The 14,815-nt window shown below is 36.0% G+C and overlaps 1 protein-coding gene across 1 annotated transcript in view; it reads right to left on the reverse strand.

The window, feature by feature from the left end:
* The window catches only part of ttn.2 (titin, tandem duplicate 2), a 174,867-nt gene that overhangs the window by 85,655 nt on the left and 74,397 nt on the right, over positions 1 to 14,815 (reverse strand). The window contains 21 exon segments of the mRNA XM_056465825.1: positions 1,314 to 1,453; positions 1,538 to 1,804; positions 1,889 to 2,155; positions 2,286 to 2,552; positions 3,018 to 3,144; positions 3,229 to 3,368; positions 3,492 to 3,755; positions 3,938 to 4,204; positions 4,322 to 4,588; positions 4,699 to 4,825; positions 4,909 to 5,048; positions 5,138 to 5,413; positions 5,496 to 5,765; positions 5,875 to 6,273; positions 6,437 to 6,481; positions 6,947 to 8,578; positions 8,932 to 8,976; positions 9,372 to 9,449; positions 9,542 to 9,616; positions 10,245 to 10,325; positions 10,534 to 10,614. Coding sequence (XP_056321800.1) covers positions 1,314 to 1,453; positions 1,538 to 1,804; positions 1,889 to 2,155; positions 2,286 to 2,552; positions 3,018 to 3,144; positions 3,229 to 3,368; positions 3,492 to 3,755; positions 3,938 to 4,204; positions 4,322 to 4,588; positions 4,699 to 4,825; positions 4,909 to 5,048; positions 5,138 to 5,413; positions 5,496 to 5,765; positions 5,875 to 6,273; positions 6,437 to 6,481; positions 6,947 to 8,578; positions 8,932 to 8,976; positions 9,372 to 9,449; positions 9,542 to 9,616; positions 10,245 to 10,325; positions 10,534 to 10,614 — 5,255 coding nt within the window.

Here is a 14,815-nt window from a genome sequence, read left to right on the forward strand (position 1 = left end):
AACCTACTTACTAAGGTTTATTAATGTTGAGTTAATGCTTAACAATCAAGAAGGTCCCTATCATACACTCGGCGCAAGGCGCAACGCAATTGTTGTTTGCTAGTTTCAGCTCGGCGCAAGAGTCATTTTGACGTTTTGCGTCACACTGTTTAAATAGCAAATGCATTTGCACTTATATGTGCGCCCATAGGCATTCTGGTCTAAAAAGGAGGCGTGTTGAGGTGCATTGCTGGTGCGTTGCTATTTTGGAGAACTTAAATAGACGCTTCAATATATCAGATCAAAGCTGCTCTATTTTTCAGCGCAGAGCACATTAGTTGTGCGCCTCGTTTACACATTGCTTAATACACACAGGATGTCCAACAAAACGCAAATATCTTTACAAATGAAAAATAATTAAAGGATTAAATATTACAAAAATTATTATTTTCTAGCCTACATAAATATAAAAACCATACTTTCATGCCTTCTTCATCTCAGGGGGGCTTTTTCAGTTTATTCATAGCATATTGCTTTTGTATAATGTTATCATTATTAGCAGTATTATTTATTATATGCATATTTATATTTGTTTTATTAAAAACAAGCTTAGATTTGTCCACCTGTCAGGTCTTAGACCATATGGGGCACAGCATGTGTATTTGGATATAACTCAGTTGTTTGACCACACTTCGTTATTACTGTTCATTTATTCGTTTGCTGGAAATTACAACTGAATTTAGAAATAGTTTAGAAACAAATCTTTGTGCTTAACAAACTAAATTAATTATGTATAGGCTAATAGATGTCTGTGCGTACAACAGGTTTCCCTATCCACGAGAGTGAAAGTAAATAATGAGGAGGCTCATATCTCATTCTTGCGCTGTAGATGCTCTGTTTAACTGTTTTCTCTCTAGTGAAGTGTTCAGTTTTTCCACTAACAAAATCCGCCATGTAAATAGCAAATGCGCTATGGCGCTATGTTTTCTCAAAACACACCTATAACTCATCAAGAGAATAAGCTCAACCCTGGAAGACCATGCGCCATGGCGAAAAGTGTAATTTTCCGTCCTTAAAATAGCAAAAGTGAATTCTGACATGCCCTTAATGCGTTTGCGCCCTGCGCTTTGCACCTGGATCGTCAAAATAAAGCCCGATGACTTAACAATTTGTTAATGCTTAATAAATGATTTATAGTGTGTAATTCTAAAGTGTTGCAGAATGGAATTTGCAATTCAATAATTCAGAATTAACTCAAAACACTGTAAAACATTTGAGTTACAAACTTTCATCAATGTTATGCTAATGTGATGTTTTTAGGTAAAAGAAATTACAGGTGACTGGTGCAGGGCGTCTCCTTTGAGTTTCCAGTGACCATGAACATCTTCCTCAGAGATTTCAGTTTCAAAGCGAGCAGTCTCTGTCTCTGTGACCTCCACACTGTACAGTGGACGCACAATCTTAATGTCACGTTCTGCAAGAGAACAGGAAGGCAGAAGAGGTGTTATGGAAAACCATAGCTAATCTAAAATATCAAAAATAAATCAATCTTACAAACCTTCAATGTTAAGTCTGGCTGCGGTTTTGTCAGAGCCACAGTCACATACATATTCGCCAATGTTTCCCTTTTCTGCCTTCTTTACTGTCAGGATACGCTTCTTTCCATCAGCCTTGATGAGGACGTTCTTAGAGGGAGTGATCTCGTTGCCATCTTTGAACCATTTCACTTGAGCAGATGATTTGCTCACTTCACACATCAGGACAACCTCATCCTTCTCGACTGCAGTGTAATCCTGCAACTTGGTGGTAAAGTAAGGTTCTCCCTCTGTTGGAATTCAAGAGAAAATTGAGTTAATTTTTAGCAGTAGTTTAGGGTGCAATAAGAGAGTCTACAATTTTTAACACCTACCAAGTACAGTGAGCATTGCCTCACAGGTTTTTCCAAGAGCCTCAACTTTAATAAGAGATGTGTCGTCAATAGACACCTCTTTGAAGGACAGAGTATGAATCTTGCCATCCTCAGACATGTGCACCACTTTGCTTGGATGCAGACGAACATCGTTTTTATACCAGGTGACTTGAACCTTCTCATGGGAGAGTTCAATGCTGAACTCTGCAGTTTCACGCTCTTTAACGGTGACATCTTTAATGGGTCTGACAAACTCCAGACGAATGCCTGGTGAAGTATGCAAGTATTAGATTTAATCCAGAAGTTTGTCTTTAATTAAGGAATGTAAAACAAAATGTAACTAAATTTGTATAATTGTGTTTTTTAATTATTGTTTCTCCTGTGATCCACCGCTTACCCTGGATAACAAGTTTGGCAGATGTTCTGTTGTCCTCAGCTTCAAACATGTACTTTGCCTCGTCTTCATAGGCAGCAGCTTTAACTACCAGAATGTGTCTCTTGCCCTCCTGAAGCACTTCAAATTTATCATCAGTCTTAATCTCTTGAGATCCTTTCATCCAGCGGAAGCTCTTCGGTTGTCTTGAGATCTCACACTCAAACCGTGCTTCATCTTTCTCATATACATGCACATCAGCCAAAGGTGTTACAAATGAAATTGGAAGCTCTGCAAAAATATATATATAAATGACATCACATTATTTAAATAACAAAGTTATTTAAAATACAAAAAAATACAAAAATTCACTAAACATATAATATTCAACTATATATAAATACAACATATCAGAAAAAAAAATTAATAAGTAAAAATAAGTAAATTACAGTATAACAAGTACCCCAAAACAATTATTCAACAGGTAAATCAACTAATAACTCTTCTTGCATTACTTTGTAATTAATTGTTCTAATCTGTCTCTTCAAAAGTATTCTGCAATTCATCAACACAAAAAACACTCTAAACAAAAACCGAAATAAATAAATAACAAAACAGGCGTCTGGAATCATAGTTAAATGTAATTCTTGTAAGCCAATTGGTGTTTTCAAAATGGTTAGTCATCTAAAATAGATTGGGACCACTACTCTAGAATAAAGCAGTTCAGTAAGACCTTAACATTTTGGCAAGCAGTACCTTTCACTTTTAGATTTGCAGAACACTTTGCATTGGCACCCTGGAAGGAAACCTCTCCAGACTGAGGCACTTTGCAGTTGTACAAAGTTAAGGTGTGTTTGGCACCATCTTCAATGATTTCAACATCCTGTCGTCACAAAATCAAAAATGCAATTAGGCTATTAACTCAAACATTACATGCCACCATTTTAAATAGCTTCAGTAGTCTTACAGGTGATGGAGAGAGAACTTCTCCTTGCAGTTTCCATTGGCCATGGACATCATCTTCAGAAATTTCCACTTCGAAACGGGCCGTCTCACCATCGAAGAGCTCAACACCATACATTGGTCGCACCACTTTGATGTCACGGGCTAAAATTTATTACAATCGAAAAAATGATTTCATATATTTTATTTAGACTGTAGGTATGTAGGGAAATGTAAATCAAAAAGCAACTATATCTATATTTTATGCACTTAATCTTGAACACTGACCTTCAATGTTCAGTGTGGATGAAGTCTTGTCTGTTCCACAGTCGCAAACAAATAAACCTTTGTCTTTGTCCTCAACCTTCTTGATGTTTAGGATTCTACGTTTTCCTTCAACTTTCATGGCAACCATCTTGGAGGCTTTAATTTCAGTCTCATTGTGGAACCACTTCACGGGTACGTCTTTGCTTAACTCGCAGTCAAGATTGACTTCATCTTTCTCAACTGCAGTGTAATCTTGTAGTTTAACTGTGAAGTAGGCATCTCCCTCTGTATTAAAATAATATTTAGAAAGTAAATAAAAATTAGAGTATGTTATCGCAAGTGGAATAAAGCAACTAATAAGCCCACTTATTTTGTCTCCACACCAACCACCAGCATCATTCTTCAATATCATCTTCAAAACAAAAATAAAATCAAAACAAAATGCAAAACAAAATAAAAAAAATTACCTAGCACCGTCAAGTTTGCTGTTGTCGATATTCCTTTAGCTTCTGCTTTTATTTGGCAAGTATCATCTAGTGTGACATCCTTGATTTCTAATATATGTTTCTTTCCATCAGCAAGCGTAAGTACAGTTCTGCTCGGATGCAGTTTTGTTTCATTTTTGTACCATGTCACCGGTACATTGTCATGAGATAGTTCAAGCTCAAACCGAGCCGTTTTACCTTCCTTTACAGTTTGATCCGATATTGGTGAGACGAATTTCAGCCGCATGCCTATAATGTGTTAGTCCAGGGCAAAACCATTTTATCTTGTTGATATTCTGAACAAAACAAATTTTCAGAGCACCCCATGTTGACTAAAACATTGCCTGGATGGAAAAAAATACTTACCCTCAACTGTCAGTTTGGCTGTTGATGTTTTACCCAACACCTCAATAGTATATTCTCCCTCATCCTCAAATTCACAGTGGTTTATGACCAACATGTGCTTCTTTCCATCATCAATGATATCATATTTTTGGTCTGATGTTACAATATCAGATCCTCTCAACCACAATACTTTTGGCACATCTTTCGTGATCGTGCACTCAAACTTTGCCTGTTTCTTTTCATGCACAGTAACATCCCTCAATGGGACTGTGAAGTCCATTTCAATTTCTAAGGGTGTGAATAACAGTCATCACAAAAAATTTATTGTTCACCCTCTACAATTTGTACACACTGCATTTCCTGTTGGTGCATTCAATTAATACTCATAATCAACCTACCTTTGACTGTTAGCATTGCACTGGTCATGGCATTCAAAGCTTGGTAAGAAACCTCTCCAGCCTGGTCAAGCTGAACATTTTTCAAAGTAAGGAATCTTTTATTTCCCTCAGCTCTGATATCACATGTCTGAGGACGAAATATATAAAAATTACTGAGGGAAAATAGATTATATAAAGTAATAGAGCTTACTCAACAAAATTCAAGCCTACCGGTGATCTTGTCAGAACCTGCCCTCTAAGTTTCCATTCTCCAGGAATATCATCTTCAGAAATTTCAGTATCAAAGTTGGCTTCTCCTTTCTCAACCACCTCCACGCTAGCAAGTGGCTTCAGGATCTCAGCTTCACGCTCTATATAATTGAGACAAAAAGAGTATTTAAGAAAAAACAAAAACAATTTTCAACAATAAGAAAATTAATTAAAATGCTTTTAAACGGACCTCCGAGAGTGAGTTTTGCTGTATATCTGCGGCCCTCAACTTCTATGGCATACTCTCCAATGTCATCAGGTTGAGCATTTTTGACTGTAAGGGTGATCTCTTTGCCATCTTTTTTCACATCAGTCTTGTTCGTAGGGTCAGTGGGAATTTCTTCATCTCCCTTGAACCACTTCCAGTTGGGAGTGTCCTTGTAGAGTTCACACTTGAATGTGGCGGTAGCTTTTGGTTTCACATGCTGGTCCCTCAAAGGTTTTGTCAACCAATCTCTGATTATTTCTACAATAGATATTCAGTGATTTTATTGTGGTATAGAATTCAAATTTAATTAAACAACCATAAAGATTTTCTGTAGGCATACCTATAATTTTGACGTTGGCTTGGGTCTTGATGTCTTCGCACTCGCAAGTATAAACACCAGCATCATCATCATTGGTGTCCTGGATCGTTGCAGATCGCTGTAGTCCAATAACATTGACTTGAACTTTGCCAGCAATTTGCTTGAGCTCTTTTCCATTCTTCTTCCAAACCACATCCCTGTCCTTGCTCAACTCACAGGTTAAGTACATCGGCTGTCCCTTAATCACAGACATTTCCTCCTCCAGAGTCTTTGTGAATTTCACTGGTAACTCTATTAATGCAAATAAACAGAAGAAAATCTCAGATAATGGGGTAGTGTTTTTGTTTGTATTAAATTTTAACTTCTTATTCATGATTTATATTCATAATTAATGCACAACCTTCAACAATAAGTTTAGCAGTTGAGGTCTTCTCCTTGTTGCCAAGCTTTGCCACACACGTGTACTCTCCAGTGTCTGAAAGCTGTACATCAATGATTTGCAGCTTGCGATCTTTGCCATCAGATGTGAATTTGTGCTTTGGACTCTCCCTTAGATTGCTTCCGTCTTTCATCCAGGTGGTGATAGCAGTAGATGGAGAGATCTGGCACTCAAATACAGCAGAGGAGCCAATCGACTCAGCCTCCTGCAACACAATATCTTTGAGCTCCTTCACAAACTTCAAGGGGACGGCTTTGAGCTGGAAACCAAATGGTGAATCTCCTGGAGGTTTGTCACCACCAGCGCCAGGCTTTAGCCCTCTACCCTTTCCACCTTCACCAGGAGAAGGAGTTTGTTTTGCTGTAATGCAAAAAGATATTTGTTAGTCCTAATCCTTCATGATTAGTAAAGCATATGTCAAAGAGATGCATTTTTCCAGAGCTCTCAAAAGTGAATGTAAAGACAAAAACATAAAATGTTTGGGGATAGAAGCATAAAAGATAATGTAATGCAATCAACATACGTTTCAAGCCTCTGCCTCTTCCAGCTTCCTCTTTGGGCTTTCCCTCTGAACAAACAATAATTAATTAATTCCAGTCCATGGACATAAAAATATATATTTGAAGAAAGTTAAATTAAAATATCTAGTAATAAAACACTTATGTCAAAAGGGAAATATTAATGAAGGGTCATGAAGATGATAAAATCATGCTTCCAATTAATGGCAAGTTAGATGACAAATTATGATCCCAACAAAATGACCATTTTTACCACCAGTAGTTACATTTATAGCTCAATGAAGACACAGACAAACAACAACCAAGATGAAAGACATTAAATACAATACAAAACATGCCACAATGAAGAGTGAAGAAGATGAAGAAGGAGGCACAAGATTTACAGTAAGTGAACAGACATGGATGAAGACATGGGAATTATCTGGGATGAAAATAAATGACAACAGGGCGCTGATTTCCATACCACGAAAAATGAGGCGTTCATTGATAGTTGTAGTTTACAGGGACCCTCTCACCTCGTCTACCCCTTGGCATCCCAGGAGTCTCAAGTGCACCTTCCTCCAAATATTGTTCTTCAGAGCCCTCTGAGCCATAACTGTCTCGAGAAGCAAGCTCCCATCCCCATGCTTCTTCTTCTTCATCTTCATATTCAGCTTCATATTCAAACTCTTCTTCAAACACTTCTTCCTCAAACTGAGTTGAGACTTTTCTTAACTCTACAGCTCCCGGAGATAGCTCCTTCAGAACTGGTATCTTGTCTTCTTCAGAAATATGAGGAGTTTCCTCAGATTTTTCCTGCTTGGGTGAAATCTTATGCGGTACTTTTTTCAAGAGAACAGCTTCAGTTGAGTCTTTCGGTGAAATTGTCTTTGGTGTTTTTGTTAAAACCTCACTAGGCTTCCTCTGCACAGGAACTGATTCTGATGGCTTTGTTTTCTCAACCTTGGGTGAAGGAATCTTTTCAGGCTCTATTCCACTCTTTGTACGTTCAACTGGTTTTAGTTTTATTTCTTCTTTCTCCTCAGCCTCCTTGGGTAAAACACCTTTTTTGATGACAATAGGCTTCTTCTCATCTTCCTTGGGTGCAATCTTCTTTATCGGGGTAACCTTTTTAGGAGGTGTCGTTTTGTCTTCTACAGGGACTGGAGTTGGAATCTTCTCAACCTCTTTAGTTTTGTCTGGAGTTTCTTGACTGTCAACTCTTTTGGTAGGAATACTTGGCTCTTTATTAATTTCATCTTTTGGTGCCCTACTAAGTGGTGACAACTCAATTGGTTTTTTGTCTTTTGGCTCTGGGGCCTCCTTTTCTTTTGGTGATCCAGCTGAAGGTTTCTTCGCAAAGGGTTTTAGTTGAACCTTCTCAGGCTCTTGGTCTTTAGATGGAATTTTTCCTTTACCCTTAAGTAATTTCTCTTTAGGCTCTGTGGGGACTTCATCTTTTGCAGGTCTGGTTACAACTTTAACAGCAACTTCATCTGGCTCCTTTTTGTCAGGAATAGAAGGCTTTTCTTTTTTCACAGGCACATCTGGTTCTTTTGTCTTCTCATCCTTTTCAGGCCGCTCTCCTTTCTGAAAAGTAATTGGTTCCCTACTTCTGTCAAAAGTTGCAGGTTCTCTTCCTTTTTCATCTTTTTTGGTGTCTTTCTGGGTTTCAGGATGCGGTTTCACAGGTTTTTCAAACGGCTTTAATTTGACAGGTTCAGGTTCTTCTGTGTCTAATGGTAACTTTTTAACCTTTTTTAGTGCTAAGCCAGGCTCCTCTGGTGTATTTTTTTTTGGAACCCTTGCGACTGTTGTTTTCTTTGCTTTGTCTTCTACTTCACTTTCTGGTTTTATCTCAGGTGGTGCTCGGTCAGGTTCAGCAGATCTCTTTTTGTCAACCTCAGGCTGAATTTTCACATCCCTCTTGGTAGTTTCATAAGTCTCAAAATGCATTTCTGCCTCATAACTTTCAGTTATCATAACTTCTCTGCGAGCCTCGGCATACACTTTTGGACTTTCCTTATATTCCTCTTCTTCTGGTTTGAGAACTTTTTTCAGTTTTAACATTTCTTGATCTTCGTCTTTATCTTTAGATAACCTTTTAGCTTTCTTCAATGTGGGAATTTCAAATCGTCCTTCTTCTTGCTTGATTTTAAGAACTTTGCCTTTAGATTTGGAAATGCATCGCATTATAAAGCGAACAATACATACATGACAGACGTACAATACATACTTACAGACCATAAACACAGCACAATCAACATATTAACACATACATCTACTGACGTTCCAGTAGAACAAAATATGACAAGACAAAGAACACAATACAAGACTGAAGGACACGATCAATAACAAACAAACTGACAAAGGTACTGACAACATACAACATATTTTCAATACAGATACATTTCAACATCCCACATAATACAACCGAAAAGAACATATCATCTGAAATGGCTCAACAATCTGTGAGAAAAAATGTGGAGTTCTGAGATTTTATTTATTTAAATATTGTTACCTTTCTTCACTGCTCCAGGTGCAGAAACTGGTTCCTTCTCACCATCTGGTTTAGAAACGTAGTCATAAAAAGTTAAAACAAGTTAAAAATAACAATGTTTTCTCAAACAGTGTAATGAAACGAGTCTAAAATATTAAAAATCTAAATCTGCAGAGAAGAGCTTTGATTTAGTATGCGCTGCATAAATCTATTTATGCATACTTAGATTTTATTATTTGTGAGTGATTGGTTGTGAGAGTTAAAGGCAACCCTCTTTATTGAGGGGAATAAGAATGCTGTGTGCATCTTACACATATCAGATTCTCATGCAAGACACAAGACATACATAACAGCATGTTAAGACCTACCTTTTATTAGAAACATTATTTTTCATTAAAGATCATTTTCCAAAGATATATTTTAGTGAAGATATTTATGAAGAAGCGTTACTATTTCAGTACCTTCCACTGGTTCGACAATTGGTACTGGTTCTTCTTTTGAAGCAGGTTTTGGTTTCTCTGGTTCTTTAGGTGTAGGTACTTCAAAAAGAATTTCAAAGACATGATAAGATTTGTAAACCTTTCCTTTTCAGGGAACTTACAGGGTTGCAGACTTGAGGTTAACATAATACCTTTTGTTGGAATTATCTTCTCTTCCTTGGGCTTTGAGACGAGTTTATCTTCAGCTTTCTTATCGACCTCTTTAACTTTAAAAAAAGAGTGTTGTTGGATGTAATTCCAAGTTGATAGATGTTTAAGATAAAAAGGGATGAAAGAATAAAGTTTTTCAAACCTCTATCGAGGCTAAGAAACTGACACAGAGTTATTACATGCATAACATACATGAAATGCTCTGCTCAAATCTACTCTATATATGTGCAAGTCAAAAGATCAGTTATTTTAGTATAAAACATTTATGCGGTAGAATGATACAAAACTGTAGATTAAAAATTATTTACAGATAAAAATCTGCTATAAGACAAATACAAGTGAACATCAAGGTCTGGTCAAAAGGAAGTGTGGAGATATCTCAAGTAGTTAAAGTGGTTGAGAAATTAGACAATTCTCATTCATGCAAACATGCATACATTTAAAGTTGGAGCATGTTTCAGCACCTTCAAAGAGCTTTAATGATTTTTCATAATTACATTATGAAAAAACATTATTACATGCAATTTTCTAAAAGCGGTTCACTAAGCATGAACCTTCTGGCACCAAACACAAAGCACAAATGAAACAGAAAAAAACAGCCTCTACTTAGGTTAAAATTTGCTAAAAGAAACAAGTATTGCTGTTAGACAAAACATACCAAAAACATATTAAACAAAGAAGTACCTTCTGGTGAAACAGTCTTTGCCTGAGGCACTGGCAAAGGTTCTTTCTTTCTTTCAGGTTCTGGAGATGGTTTCTTTTCAACTGTGAAAATTTACAAATTTTAATGTTTCGATGAGAACAAAAACACAAAGTTAGGATGAGCAGGTAAAATTCTGAGTACAAGATGTTAAAGATTTTTTACAAGACAAAAACAGGACAAACAACAGAAATGTACCACAACGATAAGACTAATTGTAACATAAAATGTTGAATGGAATAAGAAGCTTTTGTTGAAGATTCCCCATAGTACCTTTTGGGGGTGCAACTTCTTTCACAGAAACAGGTTTCTCTGGTATCTTTTCAGGTGACGGTTTCCTCTCTGGTTCTGCCACTTTACATCACAGATAAAATTGTGCATTATAACCCCATATTCGGTAGCTTTATCATTAGACTTAACAAGCACAATATGTAACATTTTATACACGAAACAGAAACGGAAATGATCTGTGTTTGTAAGATTATTTATGACTTCAAGACAGGACACAGAAGAGGTTAGTAACATTTAATAATGTTGTTCTTGTTGTAAGAAATTTCTGTGTTAATTGTCTTGATCAACAATGGACAAGTGACACACAAGACCACACAAACATCTAAACACAATTAAGCTCAAAAAAAAAAATTTTAAGAAATGTATCTTGTTCTCTAACAAGAAACAGGCTGTTGAGATGTTGTCTGGCGTCATTATACCTTTTGAAGATGTCACCTCTTTCTTATAAGACACATTTTCTTCAAGCTTTTTGGATGAAAGAATGACCTCTTTCTTTTGATGTTCTATACAATCTGCTTTGTTAGTGACCGCAAACAATTCCTTATTTTTAGGTTGAACATCATCTTTCTCTTGTTTAGCCTCAGATATGATAATTTTCTTTGGGTCTTTTGGTCTTTCTTCAAGTTCTTCTGTTTCAGGAAATGCGACAGTCTTTTTTGGCATATTGTCTTTATCTTCCAATTTTATTGTATGGGACACTTCCTTATGTTGATGTGCAATTTCTTCCCTATCGGGTGAGGGATTAACAATTCTTTTATGAGCACTTTCTTCTTTTTCCTTCAAAATATGTGTGGGGGTTATTTCTTTCTTCTGATGAAGAATTTCTTCTGTTTGAGGAGCCTGCTTTGTTTTCAGTAGAACTACTACTTCTGGTGTTGGAGAGGAAGTCATGTCTTCAGTCAGAGTTACTCTTTCTTCATCCTTATTAGAAAGAAGAGGAATTGCTTTCTTTATAATGAGAGATATATCATCCTCATAGGGAACAGAAACTGGTTTCACTTTAGGTAAAATCCCTTTGTCCATTCTGGGAAGAGAACCCATTTCTTTGTCAAACACAGTTTCCTCATCTTCCCTTTTAGGAAACATTTCCTGTTTAATGGGAAGAGGAACATCTTTCTTTTGATATGAAATGTCTATTCTTTTTTTATCAAAAAGAGGAACTTCTTTCTTTTTAAATACAATTTCATCCTCTTTTCTGGGACAAAGATCTTTCTGTAACATGCCGCCATCCTGTATAGCTGGAACACGAACCTCTTTATTTTGATGCAAAGAGGAAAGATAAATCTTTTTCTTTTTAGATACAGTTTCACCTTCCATTTTAGAGGGACAAGGAACCTCTTTCTCTAGATCCAATATTTCATCATCCTGGCTGGTGGAAATTTCTTTGTTTTTAGGAAACACTTCCTCATCCTGTTTAGCAGGAAGAGAAGCCTCTTTCTTTTTATAGGTAATTTCCTTTTCTTTTTTATAAAGAACATCTTTTGCATTAGATTTGTCATCTTCCATTCTGGGAGAAACAACAATCTCATTTTTTCCAAATACAATTTCATCGTCCTTTATGGGATGACCATCTTTTTCTTTAAGTAGCATTTGCTTATCCTGTTTAACAGGAAGTTGAATCTCTTTCCTTAGAAGTGAAATTTCTTTTTCCATTTTGAATGGAGGATAAATTTCTCTCATTTTAAATGCAGTTTCATCTTCCTTTATAGAGGGATAAGGGACTGCTTTTACTTTAGAGAATATCTGTCCATCCTTTCTAGGAGAAACTTCTTTGTTCTGTTTGGCAGGAAAAGTAACCTTTTCCTTCTGTGCGACTTTCTCTTCCTTTTTACAGGGTAGAGGAACTTCTTTTGTTTGACCTGTAATTGTATCTTCCTTTCTGGGAGAAAGAACAATTTTGTTCTTTTCAAATACAATTTCACCTTTTTCACTGGGATGAAAAACTTTCTCTTTAGGTAAAATTTCATCATCCTGTTCTCCAGCAAAAGGGTCCTCTTTCTTTTGAAATTCAATTTCATCTTCCTTTTTATGGGGAAGATAAAACTTCTTTCTCGATAAAATGCCATGTTCCTTTTTGGTGGAATAAGGGACCTCTTTCTCTTTAGCCAACTGTTCACCCTTTCTAGGACAAATATCTTGATGACTTTTAGGAAATATTTCCTCCCCTTTTCTGGAATGAACATGTTTCAGTTTAGGAAATGTTTCATTATTTTGTTTAACAGTAAGAAGAACCTCTTTGTTTTGATCAGCAGTTTCCTTTTCTTTTTCATGAAGAGGAGGTGTTTCCTTTTTAAATTCAATCCCAAGTACCATTTCTTCATCCTGTTTAGCAAGAATATCAATCTCTTTCTTTTTGAATACAATTGCATATTCCTTTTCAGAGGGATAAGGAACATCTTTGTCCTTAGACAAAAATTTCCCATCCTGTCTTTTGACAGAAAGAGGAGAGTCTTTCTTTTGAGGTGCATCTTCATCTTCCTCTGTAAGCGGAAGGTAAACATTTTTATGGGGAGAAGGAACCTCTTTCTCTTCATGAAATATTTCCCAATCCTTTTGAGGAAAAACTTGTTTCTCTTTAGGTAAGAATTTTTCATCATTTTTAACAGAAAGAAGGTCCTGCTTCTTTAAAAATCTGACTTTGTCTTCATTTTTAGGAGAATAAGAATACTCCTTTTTACGCAATATTTCTTCCTCCACTCTGGGAAAAATATCTTTCCTTCTAGGAAACTTTTTCTCATTCTGTTTAACAGAAAGAAGAACCTCTTTCTTTTGATGAGCAGTTTCCTTTTCTTTCTGACAAAGATATTTTTTTTCCTTTTCAGATTTAATTTCATCCTCCATTTTGGGAGGAAGAACAATCTTTTTCTCTTCAAATGTAATTTCCTCATCCATACTGAGATTAAGATCTTTCTCTTTAAGTAACATTTTCTCATTGTGTTTAGTAAGAAGATCAACCTCTTTCTTTTGAAGTGCAATTTTATCCTCCTCTTTATAGGGAAGATAAATGTCTCTCTTTTTGAACACAATTTCATGTTCATTTTTAGACGGATAAGGAACCTCTTTCTCTTTAGCCATTATTTCCTCATCCTGTCTTGGAGAAAAAATATTATTTTCAGGCAATATTTCCTCATCCTGTTTAGCAGGAAGAGAAACTTGTTTCAATTGAAGCCCAATTTTGTGTTTTGTTTTACAGGGTAGAGTAACCTCTTTTGGTATAAATACAGTTTTATCTTCCTTTCTAGGAGAAAGATCAATGTCTTTCTTTTTAAATGCACTTTCTTTATCTTTTTTGGAACAAACTTCTTTCTCTTCAAGTAAAAAATTGTCATCCTCTTTAGCAGGAAGAGAATTGTCTTTGTTTTGAATTGCAACTTCATCTTCCTCTTTATAAGGAAGATAAATATTTTTAGCGGGATAAGGAACCTCGTTCTCTTCAGGGAATATTGCCCAATTCTTTCTGAAAGAAACATCTTTCTCTTTCGGAAACACTTCTTCATCCTGTTTAGGAAGAAGAGTAACCTGTTTCTTTGAAAGTGCAATTTTCTCTCTCTTTCTTGGAGAAAGAACAATCTCTTTCTTTTCAAATGAAATTTCCTCAGCCTTTCTAGACCAATCGTCAGTCTCTTTTGGTGACTTTTCCTCACCCTGTTCAGCATGATGAGAAATATGTTTGTTTTGAAGTTCAAATTCATTTTCATTATTAGGAGGAAGAGGAACTGCTTTCATTTTAGGAGCAAATTTTTCATTCTTTCCTTCAGAATATTCTATTACAGCAATTCCTTCATTCTTTTGAAGAGAATTAGCAAATGGTTTGCTTCGAATTCTCTTTTGAAGACATTCTTCATTTTGAAGCACAATTTTCTTCTTTGTAGGGTCAGCAACAGTCTCTTTTTCAGAAAGCATCTTTGTAATTTCCTCTTTTTGGGGGAAAGCATCAGTCCCTCTTTTTTTAGGTAATTTTCCATCTCTATCTTTCTTTATTAAATTTCCCTCTGTAGCAATAAACCGAGCAACCTCTGGCTTCTTGGAAGATTCTTGGAATTCAAAGGAAAAATTTTTATAAGCTGAAGGCAAAATAATATGGTCTCTGGGCTTTAAACGACACTTGAGGTGCAACTAAACAAAACTCTCAATCCACAATTTCAAAATCATATTGTGAGCACTGTTTAGCTTACCTGTTATTACAGGTTCTCTAGGTAGCCCTTCATGAGAAAATGTTTCACTTGTAAATTCTGAAGACAATATGCTTTCTTTTGAAGAATCC

Source organism: Danio aesculapii, chromosome 9 (genome assembly GCF_903798145.1).
Source record: "Danio aesculapii chromosome 9, fDanAes4.1, whole genome shotgun sequence".
Lineage (NCBI taxonomy): Eukaryota > Metazoa > Chordata > Actinopteri > Cypriniformes > Danionidae > Danio > Danio aesculapii.